At 39.3% G+C, this 19,604-nt stretch overlaps 1 protein-coding gene and 1 pseudogene across 7 annotated transcripts in view; one reads left to right on the plus strand and one right to left on the minus strand.

Moving 5' to 3' along the window:
- Positions 1-19,604, plus strand: part of TFDP2 (transcription factor Dp-2) — a 205,013-nt gene that overhangs the window by 160,631 nt on the left and 24,778 nt on the right. For all 7 annotated transcript variants that reach the window (XM_027544446.1, XM_027544465.1, XM_027544455.1 and 4 more), the window contains one exon: positions 13,325-13,487. In XM_027544446.1, coding sequence (XP_027400247.1) covers positions 13,325-13,487 — 163 coding nt within the window. The remainder of the gene's footprint in view (positions 1-13,324; positions 13,488-19,604) is intronic.
- On the minus strand, positions 2,753-5,355 carry LOC113897328 (annotated as a pseudogene).

Genomic DNA, 19,604 nt, shown 5'->3' on the forward strand with positions numbered 1-19,604 from the left:
AAAACTTTTATTTATAATAAACTAATATAATTTAAACTCAGTCGTGTCCGACTCTTTGCGACCCCACGGACTGTAGCCTACAAGGCTCCTCTCTCCATGGAATTTTCCAGGCAAGAGTACTGGAGTGGGTTGCCATTTCCTTCTCCAAATTTAAACTATAATCTAATAATAAAAATCAATATAATTAATATCTGTACTGCTTTGACGATGTTTATGAAGTTGTCTATTTATTCAACAAGTGTTTTGAATATCTGCTAAGTGTTGGTAAGTTCTAGGCATGGATGAGAATAATAAGCAAGATAGATAAGTCCCTGCCCTTGAAGAGCTAATATTTGGGGAGGAGGTGCAATAAAGAAGATAACTAGATTGTGATGGGTGGTATGCAAAGAACTAAGAAGGATGATTTGTAGATAATTGGAAGGATGGTGGCTACCTTAGAAAGGCCTCTCTAAGGGGTGATGTTTGAATACAAGGAAGACAGGCTAGTTCCTTGAGGAGCTTGGGATTCTAGGCACAGGGAATGGCAAATGCAGAGCTCCTAAGTGAGGAACCAGGTTGTGATACTCAGGGAAGCACAGTGGCTTGAGATCATGAGCACGTCAGAGAGAGAGATGAGATTAGGATGGAGAGGTAGACACAGGTCAGAGTATGAAAGGCCTTGTAGGTCATGGTAGAGAATTTGGTTTTTATTCTAAACAGGATTTTAAGCAGGGGAGTAATGTGATCTGATTTATAATGACTGCTGAGAAGGATCTGGCCTCTAAGGAGATAAGAGCAAAAGTGGAGAAATCAGTTAGAAGGCAGGAGGCAGTGACCTGACAGTGGAGATGGGAAAAAATGGGTAAATTTTTCAATTTGGAAACAGAATTTATTGATAGATTGAATGAAGGAAAGAGAGAAAGGATGACTTGATTTTTTGCAGTGAGAGCTAGGTGAATCCTGGTGCCATTAGCATCTACTGTAGTTAGGAATAGGTTTGGGGAGGAATTGAATTTTGTTCTGGACACATGAAGACTGAGAGGTTTTTCAGTTTTTTGTGTGATGTATCAGTAGTATCAGTTAGTGTATCAATAGTGTCCTCAGCTTGGATGAGGCCCACCCAGGCCTGGACGACATAATGCAAGGTGGAGAGTGGAGATCTGTGAATAATAAACATTTCTTTCCCATTTCCCCTCTCCCTCACACAGAGGATATAAATACACAGGAAAATGGGATTTGGGTTGGATTTTTTCCCCTGAATTATGTTACTAAATTACTTTGCTGATTTAAATATTCTGGTTAACTTACTTTAATGAGAAAGGAAGTTTTTATTGTATATTGTATATAATTTCTTGTTTAAATGGGATACATTTATTAGTTTACACCTGGAATATACTGTTATGCTACAGATTCTAGTTTCATATTACTTTTGTAGATAAATATAAATTATTGTGGCAAAATATAAAAAGACAGTGATTGTTGATTCTAGTTAAGTGCCTGGAAAGATAAATACTCTTGGAAACAGTTCTTTTAAATACTTCAAATGAAATATGAATATGAAATTATGAAGACCTCAAATAAAAAATAAAACTTGCTTTTCAAACTGTGCTAGGTTGGGTAGTTTTATTTTCTTAAATATTAAAAACATGTTTAATTTGGTAATTTGATTTTATTTGGCAAGACATGCTTCCTACTGATTCTTTTTTTTTTTTTTTTTTAAGAGACTAATAGAGATGATAGTGTTTACAGCCTGTGACCAAATTTTCATGTTATTTGGAAAGACGGTTTGGGTGGTTCAGAGAGCTCAGGTTTGAGAAAATGTGTAAACTCTACTTTTTAAGATTTCAAGGTAATTCCCTGGTGGCCCAGCAGTTAGGGCTGTGTACTTCTAACTGTCAAGGGCCTGGGCGTGATCTTTGGTTGGGAAACTAAAATCTCAAAAGCTGTACAGCACAGCCAAAAATAAATAAAATTGGCCCACTTAAAAAAAAAAATTTAGATAGGGAGCTTCTAGTTTGAGATGATGGGTTGAATAGCCATTTTTAATCTCCAACTTGTAAGATCCTGTTGAAATTTTTTGTGTGTTAAAAAAAGGAAATCTCTTAAATTGCCATAAAACATGATAGAGGTGTAGGGTTCTCCAAGGATTAGGAGATGAAGGCTGGTGTGATTATAAAGTTGACAAGTGAAAGTGGACAGACCCATGTCCCAAAATATGCGTGGGAGAAGTCAGATTGGGAGACGGAAGCTATTTTCACTTGCACTGACTTGGTGAGGTCCCAGGCCCAGAGTTGAGAGGCATAAAAAGTGAGAATAAACTGGTGGGGGAAGGACTGAGGACAATGAAATGACGACGCCTATCCAAGGAGCACCTGGGCCAGTGGAAGCTTCTCAACCCTCCAGATTGCCTGTATCTACCACCCCGTCTCCACACATAGAAATTACATGTTGTGGTATAAATTATACTTCCTTCCTTTTTATTGCCTTCCTTCCTTTTCATGTACAATATAACATTGTGTGGATATATCACATTTTTCCTGTATTTGTTCATTAATGATGGACATTTTGATTTCCCTTGTGGCTCAGATGGTAAAAGCATCTGCCTACAATGCAGGAGACCCGGATTCAATCCTGGGTCGGGAAGATCCCTGGAGAAGGAAATGGCAACTCACCCTAGTACTCTTGCCTGGAAAATCCCATAGATGGAGGAGCCTGGTAGGCTACAGTCCATGGGGTCGCAAAGAGTCGTACACAACTGAGTGACTTCACTTTCGCTTTCTATTTTGGCTGTTATAAATGCTGCTGTGAACACTTGTGAACAAATCAGTTCTCATTTCTCTTGGATGTATACCTATGAATAAAATTACCTATGGCAATTCTTTCTTTAGCTTTTGGAGTAACTATCAGTTACATTCCCATCAACAAAGGTTATAATGTCTCCAGCTCCTTACCAACATTTCCTATCCATCTCTTTTTATTTTAGCCATCCTTGTGAATGTGAAGTGTATCTCATTTTGGTTTTAATTTGCAGTTCATAGTGGTTGATGATATTAAGCATTTTTTCAAGTGTTTATTGGCTGTTTGTATATCTTTTTATTTTCCTAGTACAAATATTTTATGAATAATTTCTGGCAGTTTCTAACCACTGGAGTATATTGCACAATAAACCACATCACATTTTCCAGGAAGAAAAAAAAAACACTAAGTTTGAATAGTAATGACATCACCCACTGAATTAGGACAGTTAAAATTTGCTTCAAATATTTCTTTGCGGGAAAGGACACCACACTTTCACTCAGTTAAGAGAAATATATTTAGAGTCTGGAGATCTTTTGTGGGTTTTTGTTTTTTAAAATCATGCCATGAATTCATAGGGAGTGGATTCTGGCAGCTCCGGCTCTCTCCCATCAGTTCTCAGAAAGTATGCCTTTCTGGGTGGAGCAGCCTGGTGCATCAGTTGATCCCAAGTACCTTTTTCGACTTTTTTCTTTTTCTCATCATTTTCCTTCACATGTTTCTGGAAGCTCTCCCGGCTTTTAGAGTGCTTACTTTGCTCCATGTGTACAGTCATTCTTTGGGCAGGCATCTTGCCCTTAACTTGTTTGTTTACAACGACGGCAGCAGCATGCTGGATGACATGGTAGACGCTTCCAGTGTTGCCATGGTAGCATTTGTGGGGAATTGCTTTGTGAACAGTGCCCATTCCTTTGATGTCTACAATGTCATGTTTCTTATAGAGTCTCATGTTTGTGGCCAAAGGAACAACTCCATGTTTTCTAAAAAGCCTAGAGAACACAGAGCAGGTGCCGCTCGTCTTTCCTTTATGTTGGTCATTTTGGCAAATTGCTAGAAGATGGCATTCCAGCTTAAAGGAAGGCTAAGTATCTTCTTTGAAGAACTCGATTGAGATCTTTTGGTTTGTTGGTGGTGGTGCTGGTTTTGTTATTGAGTCATAAGAATTCTTTATGGGTTATAGATACAAGACTGTTGTCGGATACATGGTTTGCGAAAAGTTCTCCTGATCTCTGGATTGATTTTTCACCTACAGGAAGCACAGAACTTTAAAAATTTGACTGTGTTTATCTTGTTTATATTTTCTTGTGGTACTTATGTTTTTGGTATCATATCTTACTTTAAGAATTGCCAAATCCCAAGATCACAAAGACTTAACACCAATATTTTTAACAGTTTTATGGGTTTTGCTCTTACATTTAGATCTTTGACCCATTTTGAGTTCATTTTTGTAGCCTGTGACAAAGTTTATTTGTTTAATATAACCCAAAAGCATATAGAAGATCTGTGAAAATGTAGACATTTTTTTATAATATTTTTCAACCATTTAAATTTCTAAAATAAGCCTGGTTTTAAGTTTATTATTTTATAAATTATTAGCTAAATTTAAAAAGTACACTCTGTATTATTTTGTTCTTAACCCTCATTTTGTGATGGGGAATCAAGCATTCCTGGACTATTTTTGTCAAGAAAAGGCACGTCTTCTCTGAATGTGGTAGCAGTAATAGTAAGCCAAATGTGACAATGAAAGTAATTTAAAGAATGAAGAACAAGAAAGTTTGTTTTGCTCAGAAGCATGATCCTTTGTATACTGAGTTTGGTTTTTTGGAAATAATTACAAAATGCTGGAAACCTCAGCATCTTATTTTATAGATACATAAAAGCCATCAGCCCTTAACATAAAAGACAACAAAACATAAATTCAAAACCAAAACAACAAAAACCACTGAGAAAATAAATTAATAAATTCAAAACATACAAACAGACAAAAAAACACTGAGAAAATTCATTATTGTGTGTCTATCACCACTCTCCATCTCCAGAACTTCTCCACCACCCCCTACTAGAAACCCATACCTATTAAGCAACCTCTCTTCAGTCTCTCCTCTTGCAGTCTCTGGTAACCATAGTTTTACTTCCTGTCTCCATAAATTTGACAATTCTAGGTAGCTCATATAAAAGAAATCATATGATAATTACCCTTTGTGTCTGGCTTGTTTCACTTACCATGTCTTCAGAGTTTATTCATATTGTAACATCTCTCAGAATTTCATTTTTCTAAAAGCTGAATAGTGTTCTATTCTGTGCACATGCCACACTTGCTGTTTATTCGTTCATCTGTTGAGGGACATGTAGGTTTCCACCATTTGACTACTATGAATGTTGCTGGTATGGGTGTGGGTGTACGAACATCTGTTTGAGTCCCCTACTTGAAATTTCTTTGGCTATACACCCTGAAGGGGAATTGCTGGGTCCTATGGTAATTATATGCTTCGTTTGTGTGGAACCACCGTAGTATTTTCTGTAGTGACTTCACCGCTTTACATTCCCACCAGTGGTGCACGAAGGGTCCAGTTTTTCCATGTCCTCCCAGTGCTTATTGGCTGGGGTTTTCCTTGTTTGTTTTGTTTAATTAAAGTCATCCTAATGTGTGTGAATGATATCTCATTGTGGTTTTGTTCTGCATTTCCCTAATGACTAGTGATATTGAACATCTTTTCATGTACTTATTGGCCATTTGTATATCTTCTTGGAAGAAATGTCTACTCAACTCTTTTGTCCATTTTGAGTTGTTTTTTATTGTTGTTGTTATTGTTAAGTTCTTCATCTAGCCTTTAACTTGTAAAATCCTTTTACTGGAGGCATTGTACACTTAACTTTGAAAAAAAGTGGTTTACAGATTTGGTTGTAGGACCAAGTCCCCTATCTGTGTACTGCAGGTATCAGCTATTCTAAATTCCGTTGAATTTGATGTAAACATTGAAGGGTTTGGCATGATGATCCACCAGCCTTCCAAAGATGAGGCTTCATTTCTTGATTCAGCCACTGTTGAATGTACCCTTGGGTTGTACTGCTATGAAACTTCATTTCGTATGATAATCTGTAGATCCATCCATGTTGCTGCAGATGTCATCACTGCACTTTTTGTGTGTGTCTAGTTACGTTCTGTGAGAGATTATGAGAGCCTGAACTAGGGTCATGGGAAGAGAGAGAAGATGTTGAATTCAAGAGCTCTTTAAGACAAGACTTAGATTACATTTGATAGAATTTGATTAGATAGAAAGGAGGATTAGGATGATCTGTTGTTTCTGTTTCAGGCAGTTGGATGAATGCGATCACTCATCTAGATGAGAACTGCAGTAGGATCAGAAGTTACCTACTGGCACGTTGAGTTCCCTGTTGTATTTTTAATGTGTTATTGTGATGTATAAGGACCCCTGCCTAGATCACATTGATATTTCCAGTTCCGATCTTATGAAACTTCTTCTCTGTTATCTCAGTCTTCTTTTTTCCATATGAAGAATCCTGATTTTTAAGGACATTGAGGATGAAAAGGACAATAGAATGAGTGTATATGGTAATTACTCATTGACTTTATCCCATATTACATGCTTCAGTTCAGTTCAGTTCAGTCGCTCAGTCGTGTGCGACTCTTGTGACCCCATGAATCCCAGCACGCCAGGCCTCCCTGTCCATCACCAACTCCCGGAGTTCACTCAGACTCACGTCCATCGAGGCAGTGATGCCATCCAGCCATCTCATCCTCTGTCATCCCCTTCTCCTCCTGCCCCCAATCCTTCCCAGCATCAGAGTCTTTTCCGATGAGTCAACTCTTTGCATGAAGTGGCCAAAGTATTGGAGTTTCAGCTTTAGCATCATTCCTTCCAAAGAAATCCCAGGCTGATCTCCTTCAGAATGGACTGGTTGGATCTCCTTGCAGTCCAAGGGACTCTCAAGAGTCTTCTCCAACACCACAGTTCAAAAGCATCAATTCTTCGGCGCTCAGCCTTCTTCACAGTCCAACTCTCACATCCATACATGACCACAGGAAAAACCATAGCCTTGACTAGCCAGACCTTTGTTGGCAAAATAATGTCTCTGCTTTTGAATATGCTATCTAGGTTGGACATAACTTTTCTTCCAAGGAGTAAGCATCTTTTAGTTTCATGGCTGCAGTCACCATCTGCAGTGATTTTGGAGCCCCCCAAAATAAAGTCTGCCACTGTTGCCACTGTTTCCCCCTCTATTTCCCATGAAGTGATGGGACCAGATGCCATGATCTTCGTTTTCTGAATGTTGAGCTTTAAGCCAACTTTTTCACTCTCCTCTTGCACTTTCATCAAGAGGCTTTTTAGTTCCTCTTCACTTTCTGCCATAAGGGTGGTGTCATCTGCATATCTGAGGTTATTGATGCTTCTCCCGGCAATCTTGATTCCAGCTTGTGTTTCTTCCAGCCCAGTGTTTCTCATGATGTACTCTGCATGTAAGTTAAATAAGCAGGGTGACAATATACAGCCTTGACGTACTCCTTTTCCTATTTGGAACCAGTCTGTTATTCCATGTCCAGTTCTAACTGTTGCTTCCTGACCTGCATACAGATTTCTCAAGAGGCAGGTCAGGTGGTCTGATATTCCCATGTCTTGAAGAATTTTCCACAGTTTATTGTGATCCACAATAAATAAATAAATAAATAAATCCAAAGGCTTTGGCATAGTCAGTAAAGCAGAAATAGATGTTTTTCTGGAACTCTCTTGCTTTTCCCATGATCCAGCGGATGTTGGCAATTTGATCTCTGGTTCCTCTGCCTTTTCTAAAACCAGCTTGAACATCAGGAAGTTCGTGGTTCACGTATTGCTGAAGCCTGGCTTGGAGAATTTTGAGCATTACTTTACTAGCATGTGAGATGAGTGCAATTGTGCCGTAGTTTGAGCATTCTCTGGCATTGCCTTTCTTTGAGATTGGAATGAAACTGACCTTTTCCAGTCCTGTGGCCACTGCTGAGTTTTCCAAATTTGTTAGCGTATTGAGTGCAGCACTTTCACAGCATCATCTTTCAGGGTTTGGAATAGCTCAACTGGAAGTCCATCACCTCCACTAGCTTTGTTCGTAGTGATGCTTTCTAAGGCCCACTTGACTTCACATTCCAGGATGTCTGGCTCTAAGTGAGTGATCACACCATCGTGATTATCTTGGTCATGAAGATCTTTTTTGTACAGTTCTGTGTATTCTTGCCACCTCTTCTTAATATCTTCTGCTTCCGTTAGATCCATACCATTTCTGTCCTTTATCAAGCCCATCTTTGCATGAAATGTTCCCTTGGTATCTCTAATTTTCTTGAAGAGATCTCTAGTCTTTCCCATTTTGTTGTTTTCCTCTATTTCTTTGCATTGATCATGCTTAATAGTCCCCAATAATAATAATAATAATGTAACCTAATGAGACTGTGCATACTAAGTTGCTTCAGTCATGTCCAGCTCTTTGCAAAGGTATGGACAGTAGCCTGCCAGCTCCTCTGTCCTTGGGATTCTCCAGGCAAGAATACTGGAGTGGGTTGCCATGTCCTCCTCCAAGGGATCTTCCTGATTCTCAGGGTATCTTCCTGACCAGGCTTTGAACCCTCATTTCTTAAGTTTCCTGCATTGGCAGACAGGTTCTTTACCAGCACCACCTGTGAAGCACTGAAAACATTAAAAAATTGTATATGTTCTGTATATGTTCTCTCCATTCTTTTCTCATTTTTCTAATAATTATAGGTAATAGTCCTACAGTGTGGAAGCATACACCTGTTTATACCCTATAATATACACCTCTTAGCACTCACTTAATCTTAACATCTACAGTTAATTATACATAAATTTCTCACAAGAGCTTTATGTCAGTGTTTCTCTAATCGTTTTGACTGTCTCAGTCAGTTTTGCTGAATATAAAAATTCTTGGCTCATACTTTGTTGGAGTTTCTTAAATTTCTTAATTTTCTTCTAATGTAACAGCTTGCTCTTGGAAAATCTGATAGTTTTTTTTTTTTTTTTCTAAATGTCTAAATAATTTTTTTCTTTGAAATCCAGCAATTTTACCAGAATCTTTTGGTCTTTGTCATTCTGGGTTGATACAGTCTCTTTTCTTTTATTTCATAAACATTTTCTTGACTTAACAGCACTTAGTATTTATTCTGTTCCCATGCCTTGATTTTCTTCTTCAGAAACTCTTATTGTCCATATATTCTTTGCCTGCTTTCAGTGTTTTTCATTTGCTCTTGAATATTAATTGTGGGAGTCACATGGGCTAGATTGTTGCAACCTCCTAAGTCTTTATTTCAGCCTCCTGCACTCGGCTGGTATTGAAGAGGGCAAAACTTCCCATTTCAGCTGCGGCTCTCAAATTGGCCTGTTCTTTCTAGCAAAGTCTTGTTAGTTCCATTAAATGCCGCTCCGTTGAGTATTTATTTTTCTACCAATACAGACACGACTCTGTAAGCCTTTGGCCCCGGTCTGTAATCTGGGGTTGGTTGAAGATGCCTTGTCAGCTAGTTTTGTTGTAAACGTTGTCAGGGGTTCAGGCTTTGCTGCTTGCTTGCTCTATTTTGTATGGGGATTTGGAGAGTTTGAGAACTGTGCTGCTGTTGCTGTCTTTCCACACTCTCCTGTAACTGGGGTGTGTATGTGTGTGTGTTTACAGTCTATATGAATCAGAATTTAAATAGTTAAATCTTTTATAATCTGTAGATTTTCCCTCCGTATTTTTCTCACTCTTTCCCTTCCAAATTATTAGTTGAAGAAACCACATTATATGTCCTGAAGAAAAATTCTAAAGATTTTGCTTACCGCATCTCTTTTTTTAAATTAATTGATTGATTGATTTTTGGCTGCTGCTGGGCTTCAGTAGTCGCAGCAAGGCACACGGGGCCAGCCACTCTGAGGCATGTGGGATCTTCCCTTACCAGAAATAGAACCCATGTCCCCTGCATTGGCAGGCACTCTCAACCCCTGGACCACCAGGTAAGTCCCATAGCATCTCTTTAGTATAGTTTAACACGTTCTTCTGTCTTCGGTGTTTCCTTTAAACTGGTAGGTGGATCTTGTGTCTTGATCATATTCGGGTTCCATGATAGGTTGTACACTTGAAAAACAACTGAATGGGCCAGGTCAAGGAAAGCCAATAATACAGGATCAGAAGCACCGAAGTGAGAAACTCCAGTTGCAAAGCTGACATTGAAAAACAGGCAAATCCATAGAAACAGAAAGTAAAACATGGTTGCCAAGGGCTTGAGGACAGGGAGGTGGGAGTGGCTGCTTATGGGGACAGAATTTCTGTTTAAGGTGGAGAAATTAGGTTGTGGTGATGGCTGTGTCCACTGAATTTTATACTTGAAAAGATGAAGTTTATGGTGTGTGAATTGTATTTCATTAAAGCTGTTACCTTGCAAAAGAAAGTTAGATTTGAAAAGGAAGAGAGTATTGGCTAATCTCTGGACTGATGAGAAGAACTGGTAGGTTTATAAGTGGCCGCTCCCACTGGCTGTAGACTTAGGTATTGTTCTACTGTCTCCTGAATATACCCATTTGGATATTCTATAGGCATGTCAAACTCAACCTCATCACTGCCCAATAGAATGTAATACGAGCTGCATGTGAGTTTTAATTTTCCAGCATTCAGTTTAAAAAGTAAACTGGAATATGTGAGACTGATGTTACATCTTTTATTTAATCTAGTATATCTAAAGGGTAATTAATATAAAAATTATACCTTCATCTCTCATGTAGGTCTTTGAAATTAACAGCATAATTAATTTGATTGAGACTTGTCCCATTTCAGGTGTTTGATAGCCACAAGTAGAATATGCCCAGAGCATTAGACAATGCAAGTGAAAAGGTTTAAAATGAAATTCATGAATTCGTTCCAAATTCCTCCATCTCAGTAATGACCCCTCCTTATAAGGATTATTGTCCTGTTTCCCTCTTCCTTACCATCCACAGCAGTCAGTCACTTAGTTCTGCTGATTTTTATCTTGAACATTTTTGCAAATCCATCTTTTCTTATCCAGTCCTACCAGTTGCTCGAATTCCAGGACTCAGCATTGCTTGCTTGGACCATTACAGTAACCTGTCAACGGGTCTTCCTGTTTCTGCTTCTGCCCTCCATAAATTACTCTGCAGCCAGAATCTCTACCTCACTGAAAATTTCACCACGCCACTCCACCCCTCGGTACCACTGAGTGCTATAACAATATCTCAGTAGTAGTCTGTGACCCACAGTGAATACACAGAGAGGATTCTTTGGGGATGCAGGGAAAGAAAGTAGATATCTTCCCTTACTCTTTTGAGAAGTACATTTAGCATCTATTTCTTAATGGCCATAACACAGTAGAACATGTAAATAACATAAATGAATGTAATTATGCTGATGGAATGTGATGAAGTCTAGGTTCCTCTGCACAGCAGACTCCCCATTTCCCCTTTCCCTCCAGCCTCTGCTTTTGGAAGCTTGACTATTTTAGATAGTTCACATAAGTGTAATCGTGCAACAGTTGTCCTTCAGTGACTGGTTTATTTGACTTAGCATGATGTTCTCCAGGTTCCTCCACGTTGTCACATATGGCAGAATTTTTTTTTAAGGCTGAATAATATTTTGTTGTATATGTATAAATATGTCTATATGTCTGTGTGAATATATATGTATTCACATACTACATTTTCTTTATCCATTCATCCATCTATGGATATTTGAGTTTTCCTTGTCTTGGTTCAGTTCAGTTCAGTCGCTCAGTCGTGTCCAACTCTTTGCAACCCCATGAGCCGCAGCACGCCAGGCCTCCCTGTCCATCACCAACTCCCAGAGTTTACGAAAACTCATGTCCACTGAGTTGGTGATGCCATCCAACCATCTTCATCCTCTGTCGTCCCCTTCTCCTCGTGCCTTCAATCTTTCCCAACACCAGGGTCTTTTCAAGTGAGTCAGCTCTTCGCATCAGGTGGCCAAAATATTGGAGTTTAAGCTTCAACATCAGTCCTTCTAATAAACATCCAGGACTGATTTCCTTTAGGATGGACTGGTTGGATGAATAAAGCTGCAGTGAACATGACGGACACCTCTTTGATATCCTGATTTCATTTCTTTTGGATATACCCAGAAATGAGATTACTAAATTATATGGTAGTTCCATTTTTAATTTTTTGAGGAATCTCCATATTTTTTTTCATAACAGTTATACCATGTTATGTTCCCACCAACAGTGTACAAGGGTTCTAATTTCTATATACCTTCACCAACACTTGTAATCCTTTTTTAAAAGTAAATAGTCATCCTAACAGGTGTGGAGATAATGTCATTGTGGCTTTGATTTGTATTTCTCTCATAAGTAGTCATGTTGAACACCATTTCATCTAACTGCTGGTTATAACTGGTCATTTGTATATTTTCTTTGAAGAAATGCCTATTCATGTCCTTTGCCTGTTTTTTGTGTTACATGTTTTGCTGTTGAGGTGTAGGAGTTTCTTAGATATTTCAGATATTAACCATGTATCACATAAAGGGTTTGTAAATATTTTCTCCCTTTCCACAGATTGTCTTTTCTTTCTGTGGATTGTTTTCATTGGTTCTTACTGCAGGAATCTTCCTCCTTTAGGTTAGACTAGATTCCCCTCTTACCAATTCCCATAAAACATTGTGAATAACTCTGACGTGGCACTTACCTTATTATTGTGGAATTATCTGTCATTATATATTAGTTTTGCCTCTCTTCCAGCCTTAGGACTCACTGAGGGAAAGGATTTTGCATCAATTACTGTTTTTGTACTTCTAGCCCCTAATACACAGAGTTCCTAGCATATAATTGTTACTCAGATATTAGTAGAACTAAACTGACGTCTGAAATTTTAATGATTGAATTATCAAAGGTTAGGCCTAGGCATTAACCTAACTTAGGATAACTGAAGATGTAGGTCCATTACTAACACCAATAACTTCTTTTTTAAATTAATTAATGTATTTTAATTGAAGGCTAATTACTTTACAGTATTGTAGTGGTTTTTGCCATACTTGGACATGAATCAGCCACGGGTGTACATGTGTTCCCTGTCTTGAACCCCGCTCCCACTTCCCTCCCCACCCAACACCAATGACTTCTGATTGAAAAATTGAGTAGATAACAGAACTCTAGAATAGTGGTACTTTTAATTTTAGGTGGGGGGGAAAAATCTATAGCATACGTAGAATGCAAAAAGGTAAGTATTAGGAATATAAACTTTACATGGGCACAGTTTTTGTCTGCTGTTTTCAGAGGTCTTCTAATGTGTAGAACAGCGTCTGATACTTAATAGTAAGTAACTGGTCAGTAAATAGGCAACAAATGAGTGAGCATAAAAAGGCACTCTTGCTACACACTTTATTAGGCTTTTAAGGTGAAAATTAAGTTTAAAACATTTCCTTACTCTAATTCAATGTAAAATTGAGCACTGGAAACAAAAAATCAAATTCCTGTCTTCTCACCTTAGTTGAGTTTATAAAGGAAGTCTCTAGTAAGTATAATGGAGTATAATTTTATTTTCTCTTTTAGCAAACGAAGCAAAAAAGGAGATAAAAATGGAAAAGGCTTGAGACATTTTTCAATGAAAGTGTGTGAGAAAGTTCAGCGGAAAGGCACAACGTCATATAATGAAGTAGCTGATGAGCTGGTGTCCGAGTTCACCAATTCAAACAACCACTTGGCAGCTGATTCGGTAGGTAGACCACGCCTTGGTGTTGATGCTGCAGCGCTGTACCTCTCGGGATTGTCTCTGTCAAATCGAGGACTCAGACGAGTTAGCTACTGGGGAATTCTGTTTTGATTTTTTTGTTGTTTTGTTTTGAAAAGGATTCTTACTTATTTAAACATAAAGGTGGAAAAGTATTTTTAAAACATCTTTGGGGGTTATTGAAGAAACATACTTTTTAAAAAGTATACTTTTAATTTTTGAATGACTTTAGATACATCTGAATCTTTCAGTGTTTTAAGTCAGTAAGAAAATTTTATCTTATTTTTAATTGAAAAAATACTATATGAACATGTTTAAAGAAATTCATTTGTACCAAAGACTGTATAATAAAAAATTTTTCTCTTCTACCACAGACTCTAATCTGACTCCGCAAGGCACAGTTTACTATTACCAGATTCTTGAGTATCATTCCAGAAATTCCTTACGCACCTATATAATAAAATTTGTTATTTTAAACATAAATATGGTTGTGCTTTGCATGCTTCATTCTTAATTTTATTTTCTTAGTAATATATCTAGAGCCTCATTTTTAACACATAAAAATCATTCTCATTTTTTTTTAATTGAGATAAATTTACATGCAGGGAGGGAAATGTACATGTCTTAAGTGTACAATTAAACTGCTAAATTATTTTTTTATTTATTGTGGCTAGTTTACATACAACAAGATGTATCCAAGTGTAAAATCCAGTGAGTTTCGACATTTGTATGCTATCTGTGAAGCCACCACCTGATCAGGACGGAATGTTTCCATCGTTCCCAGAGCCTCTTCCTGCCTTTTGTAGTCTATCCCTCCCTCGCCCTCTAGCCCCAGTCAGCTGCTGATATGCTTTTTATAAATCAGTTCGCATTTTACTTAAATGTAGTCATACTTTATATATTCCAGAACAATATTAAATAATAGTAGTAACTCTAGTCATATTGAATCTTCACTTCTTAACGTTAGTGGAAATATTTATAGTTTTGCAGCCTTAATTGTGATAAAGGTTTTAAGATGATAGTAACCATAACTTGATGTTTTTCTTAATGAACATTTCTTTTTTCTTAATTAAAAAAAAGTCAGAAATGGAGTTGAATTTAATCAAGTCTGTCAGGAAGATAGCTTCCTGACATTTTAGGATTTTTACAATGGTATTCATGAATGAAACTGGTGGGGTTATTTGCTTTTATTTTTATTATCTTTGCAATTTTTTAAAATAACGTTTTTTCCATTCTGCGGTCTGGTAGCTCAGATGGTAAAGAATCTGCCTGCAGTCCAGGAGACGCAGATTCGATCCCTGGAGAAGGGACTGGCAACCCACTCCAGTATTCTTGCCTGGTGAATTACATAAACAGAGGAGCCTAGTGGGCTATACAGTCCATGGGGTCACAAAGAGTTAGACATAACTGAGCAACTGTGAATATCGCATTCACATATGATATTCCCAAACACAGCACTTGGTTTTTTCTTCTGACTCTGTTATTCTTTCAGTGTCTGTGTCACATAGATATTTCTCCCAATAGCATAGTTTGACCCTTATCCAGTGGGTGCACACAGGCCCTCATAGACCCTGGCTCTCCAGCATTGGGAGCTTGGTACTGCCTTCTGACCACACCCTTGTCTTTCTGTGCTGGGACTCTGCCTCCTTGTTCCTGTTGCCCTTGAGGTATCCTTAGGCCAGGAATGTCAAACATTTTATGTGTCAACCCTGAGTAAATACAGGAGCTACTTGGACCTTAGGGTCGAGGATAAGGAGGCAGACTGTGCCTGGATTCTTTTACAAAGAGTGCTGTGCTTGATTAGTGATGTCTGCCATGGCAACACCCGCTAGACACATGTCTGGAATGAAGATATTCGGAGAAGAGGCTGCGAGCTGGCCTGGTTCAGAAAGGGACAAGCTGTATGTTCCGTCCTTGCCTTAGGTGGTTGTGCTGATTACCAGGCTGCATTGTCTCTTTGGCCAAGTGGCTGGGGAGGCAGGCTGAAGGCCATGAAGCTTCAAATCGCTTCCCCAGGGCCTGGACGGAAGAGCATAAGCCCCAAGCTAAGAGGAGCCTGGCAGGGCAGCCCATGCAGGGCCCCCCAGGGGTCTACGTGCTGCAGGCCATCCTGGCATTGGCTCCTTATCCTCTGGAGTCAGGTTCCAGCAGAGCCAGCTGGTGGGCTTCAAAGAGTTAAGTGCAACTCAGAGGTAAAAACACATTTCCATAGCATATACACAGAAATAACGTTAATCTCTGGATAAACTCTCAAAAATTCCCAGTCCACACTAAAATGGTTTATTGCCTGTGTGCTACTCAGAAATCAAAATAGAGTATTAGTTTGACTTCAATCAGAGAGATTACTTTGCCAACAAAGGTCTGTCTAGTCAAGGCTATAGTTTTTCCAGTGGTTATGTGTGGATGTGAGAGTTGGACTATAAAGAAAGCTGAGCGCAGAAGAATCGATGCTTTTGAACTGTGGTGTTGGAGAAGACTCTTGAGAGTCCGTTGGGCTGCAAGGAGATCCAACCAGTCCATCCTAAAGGAGATCAGTCCTGGGTGTTCTTTGGAAGGACTGATGTTGAAGCTGAAACTCCAGTCCTTTGGCCACCTCATGCAAAGAGCTGACTCATTGGAAAAGACCCTGAAGCTGGGAAAGATTGGGGGCAGGAAAAGAAGGGGACGACAGAGGATGAGATGGTTGGATGGCATCATTGACTCAATGGACACGGTTTTGGATGGACTCCAGGAGTTGGTGCTGGACAGGAAGGCCTGGCGTGCTGCGGTTCATGGGGTCGCAAAGAATCAGACACAACTGAGCGACTGAACTGAACTGACTTTAATCAAATTCCACAGTGAAGGCACACTGCTTTGGAAAGCGCTGCCTCAGGAGAAGATACAGGGTGTGTGTAAAAGAATGTTTATAGAAAATACCAAGGGCACCAAACATGACCCCAGTTACCTTCCACGCCCCTCCATGCCCCAGGCAGGGGCGCTGCTTCCCCCAGGGCACTCGGGGCGTGTCACGGTGCTAGTGAGTGTGTCCAGGTGCCTCTTGAGCCCTCTGCTTTCAGCTTGTGAGTTTGGGAAGCTTTCTTCAGGATCCTCCCCACTTGCCATTTCTATTGCATCTCCTCGAAGGCCAACTGTGTGGAAGTACCCTTGTCCCAGGCCACACTGCTTCTTGTTCTTTTTATTTTTTGTCCATGCCCTGTGGCATGTGGGAGCTTACCGTCCTGACAAGGGTTTGAACCTGCACCCTTTGCATTAGAAGTTTGGAGTCTTAATCACTGGGCCACCAGGGAAGTCCCTCCTCCTTGTTCTTTATACTCATTCCCATTGCTTCCTCAAGTTTTGATTTGTCTTTGTCCTGTTCCTCCTTCTGCTTGGTCACGCCGAGCTCCGTGATGCCTTTTAGACTCAAGAGCCCACTTTTGACCTGCTTGCCAGCCTCCATGGCACCTGTTTGCAATCAGTACCATCTTTTCAGTTTTGATAAGTAGTGTCATGCTGGCTTTATAAAATAAGTTTAGAGGTCTTCGCTTTCTCTTTTGCTTTACTCCATCACAGATTTAATGGCATGGGATGTCTAGTTTTGTTCCCTGCAATCTAATGGAAATCACCTGAGATAACTGTGGTGATTCAGTGGGGGGTTTAGATAGCTTTCTTCATTTCTTATTTGGTAATCCATCTCTTTAAAATTGCTTTCTCCCTTTGAGTCAGTTTGGTGTTTTTTTGTTTTCTTAGAACATTCTCCATTTCATCCATGTTTTCCAAATTATTTGCGATTGTATTCCCCCCCCAAAAATCTCTTGGATTTGTTTGTATGGACCTCCGGTTCTGAAGTTAATTTCTGTTTTTATCTGTATTTAATATTCTGTTCTCTTTCCTGAAGTTACTTTTATTATTTCTCTACCCTGAAGACTGTGATATATGCTTTATTTACTTTTAATTTCTTTGTTTAATATTGAAAGTCTTTATGGCTGTTATTTTCCTCTTGTACACTACCCATATCCCCATTCATTCTGGTATGTTACTCTTTATTCTGTAACTTTGGCTTAAGAATTGCATTGAAGTTTCTTATAGTTCTAGGTGATAGGAATTTTTGTTTATTGTCATGAATTTTGACTTTTATTACCTGTGATCAGAAATTTTGAGTCAAACTGTTTCCTTAAGGGGGGGATTGCTTTGAGATGTTTCTTGTGAGCTCTTGTATGGTAATTTCTATTTAATTTCCCTGGGCGCTTGAAAGTATATGGCTTTCTAAATTTGACTGAGAGTCTCTCTGAATGGTGCAGCAGGCCCTGTGGGACCTGGCCCTCTGCTGCCTCTCGTCTGCTACCGAGCACCCTCTCAGTTACTACACGCAGCCACACGTGTTCTTTGCTGGGGGTTTCCATACAGTTCTTTTCTCCCGTCTAATTTTCACTCAGATGTCACTAAAGTGAAGCATTTCTTCTTAGCACTTTTCAATATCTAACACACATTTTTAGTAACCACGCCCCCATCCCCACTCCTGAATATAAGCAAGGATTTTTTTTTTTTCTGTTGATTCACTACTTTGTTTTTCTCATAATTTGGAGGCCCTGTAGTCTGTAATTCTTTAAAGTTATTTTTATTATAACCAGTATTTTATAATTTCAGTAATTTCAGTATTTCATTTCTTGAGTTATCACCTATGGACTGTGATTGATTATGGAAGAAAAAATAAATCCCTATGCCTGTTGTGTTCCCATCTCCCATCTTTCCCCTCTTTCCCCTCTACCACAGGATTCAGGTGAATATACTAGTGGCCGTTGTTAAAAGAATGTTATAATTATAGTTGTTTTTATGACTTTGAATATATTGTGCTAAAATTATTGCTTAGTTCATCTGTTTTGAATAGTTCATCTGCTTTGAATTCATAATTCCTTCCAGTATCAAAGAAGAGGAAATCGGGTACTTCCCTGCTGGTCCTGTGGCTAAGACTCCTCGCTTCCAATGCAGGGGGGCCCTGGTTCAATCCCTGGTCAGGGAATTATATCTCGCATGCTCCAACTAAGAGTTCGCAGGCTGGGACTAAAGATCCCACAGGCTGCAACTAATAGATGCCTCGTTTTGCAACCAAGACCCAGCGCAGCCAAAAAATACTTTAAAAAAACAAAAGCACAAACTATTTCTAAAAAAAGAAGAGGAAATCAGCAGACTTGCTGTTGCCTCCTAACGTCTGTTGTTATTTTCTCATTTTCTACAGTATTGGGATTTCTAATATTTACATTCAGTTCTATAACTTAAAATCTCCCTTTTATATAAGTGAAATGAAGTTGCTCAGTCGTGTCCGACTCTTTGCAACCCCGTGTACTACAGCCCACCAGGCTCCTCTGTCCATAGGATTCTCTAGGCAAGAATACTGGAGTGGGTTGCCATTTCCTCCTCCAGGGGATGTTCCCTACCCAGGAATCGAACCCAGGTCTCCCGCGTTGCAGGCAGACGCTTTAACCTCTGAGCCACCAGGAAGCCCTTTATTTAATTTTACTTCTGTATTTAAGTGGATTCAGTGTTGTCCACCATCTTTTATTATCATGGCATTTGATTGGTTGGATTCAGTTCTTAGAAACTGCCTGTCCACCAAAAGATAAGGGGCTTTCCCACACTGTAAGTTAACATAATTTCTGTTATTATAAAGTCTTGCTACCAAAAAAGGTCAGCTGAACTACACAGTGTGCCTAGTGATCTGTGTGATTACATTTTGTTCAGGTTCACCATTTTCATAGTGTACAACAGTTTGCAGATCAGCACTAGTGTGTGGAACACATTTTGAGAAGCACTGCTAACTAGAACTTAAAGGGTACATCTTGGACTTTTCAAAGTCTGACATCCTCAGAGACACTACAAGACCTTAGCCCACTTTAACTCCATTACCCCTTTCTCCTATATATAGTATTCAGTTCAGTTCAGTTCAGTCGCTCAATCGTGTTTGACTCTTTGCCACCCCATGAACCTCAGCACGCCAGGCCTCCCTGTCCAGCACCAACTCCCAGAGTCCACCCAAACCCATGTCCATTGAGTCAGTGATGCCATCCAACCGTCTCATCCTCTGTCATCCCCTTCTCCTCCTGCCCTCAATATTTCCCAGCATCA

Source organism: Bos indicus x Bos taurus, chromosome 1, assembly GCF_003369695.1.
Source record: "Bos indicus x Bos taurus breed Angus x Brahman F1 hybrid chromosome 1, Bos_hybrid_MaternalHap_v2.0, whole genome shotgun sequence".
Classification (NCBI taxonomy): domain Eukaryota; kingdom Metazoa; phylum Chordata; class Mammalia; order Artiodactyla; family Bovidae; genus Bos; species Bos indicus x Bos taurus.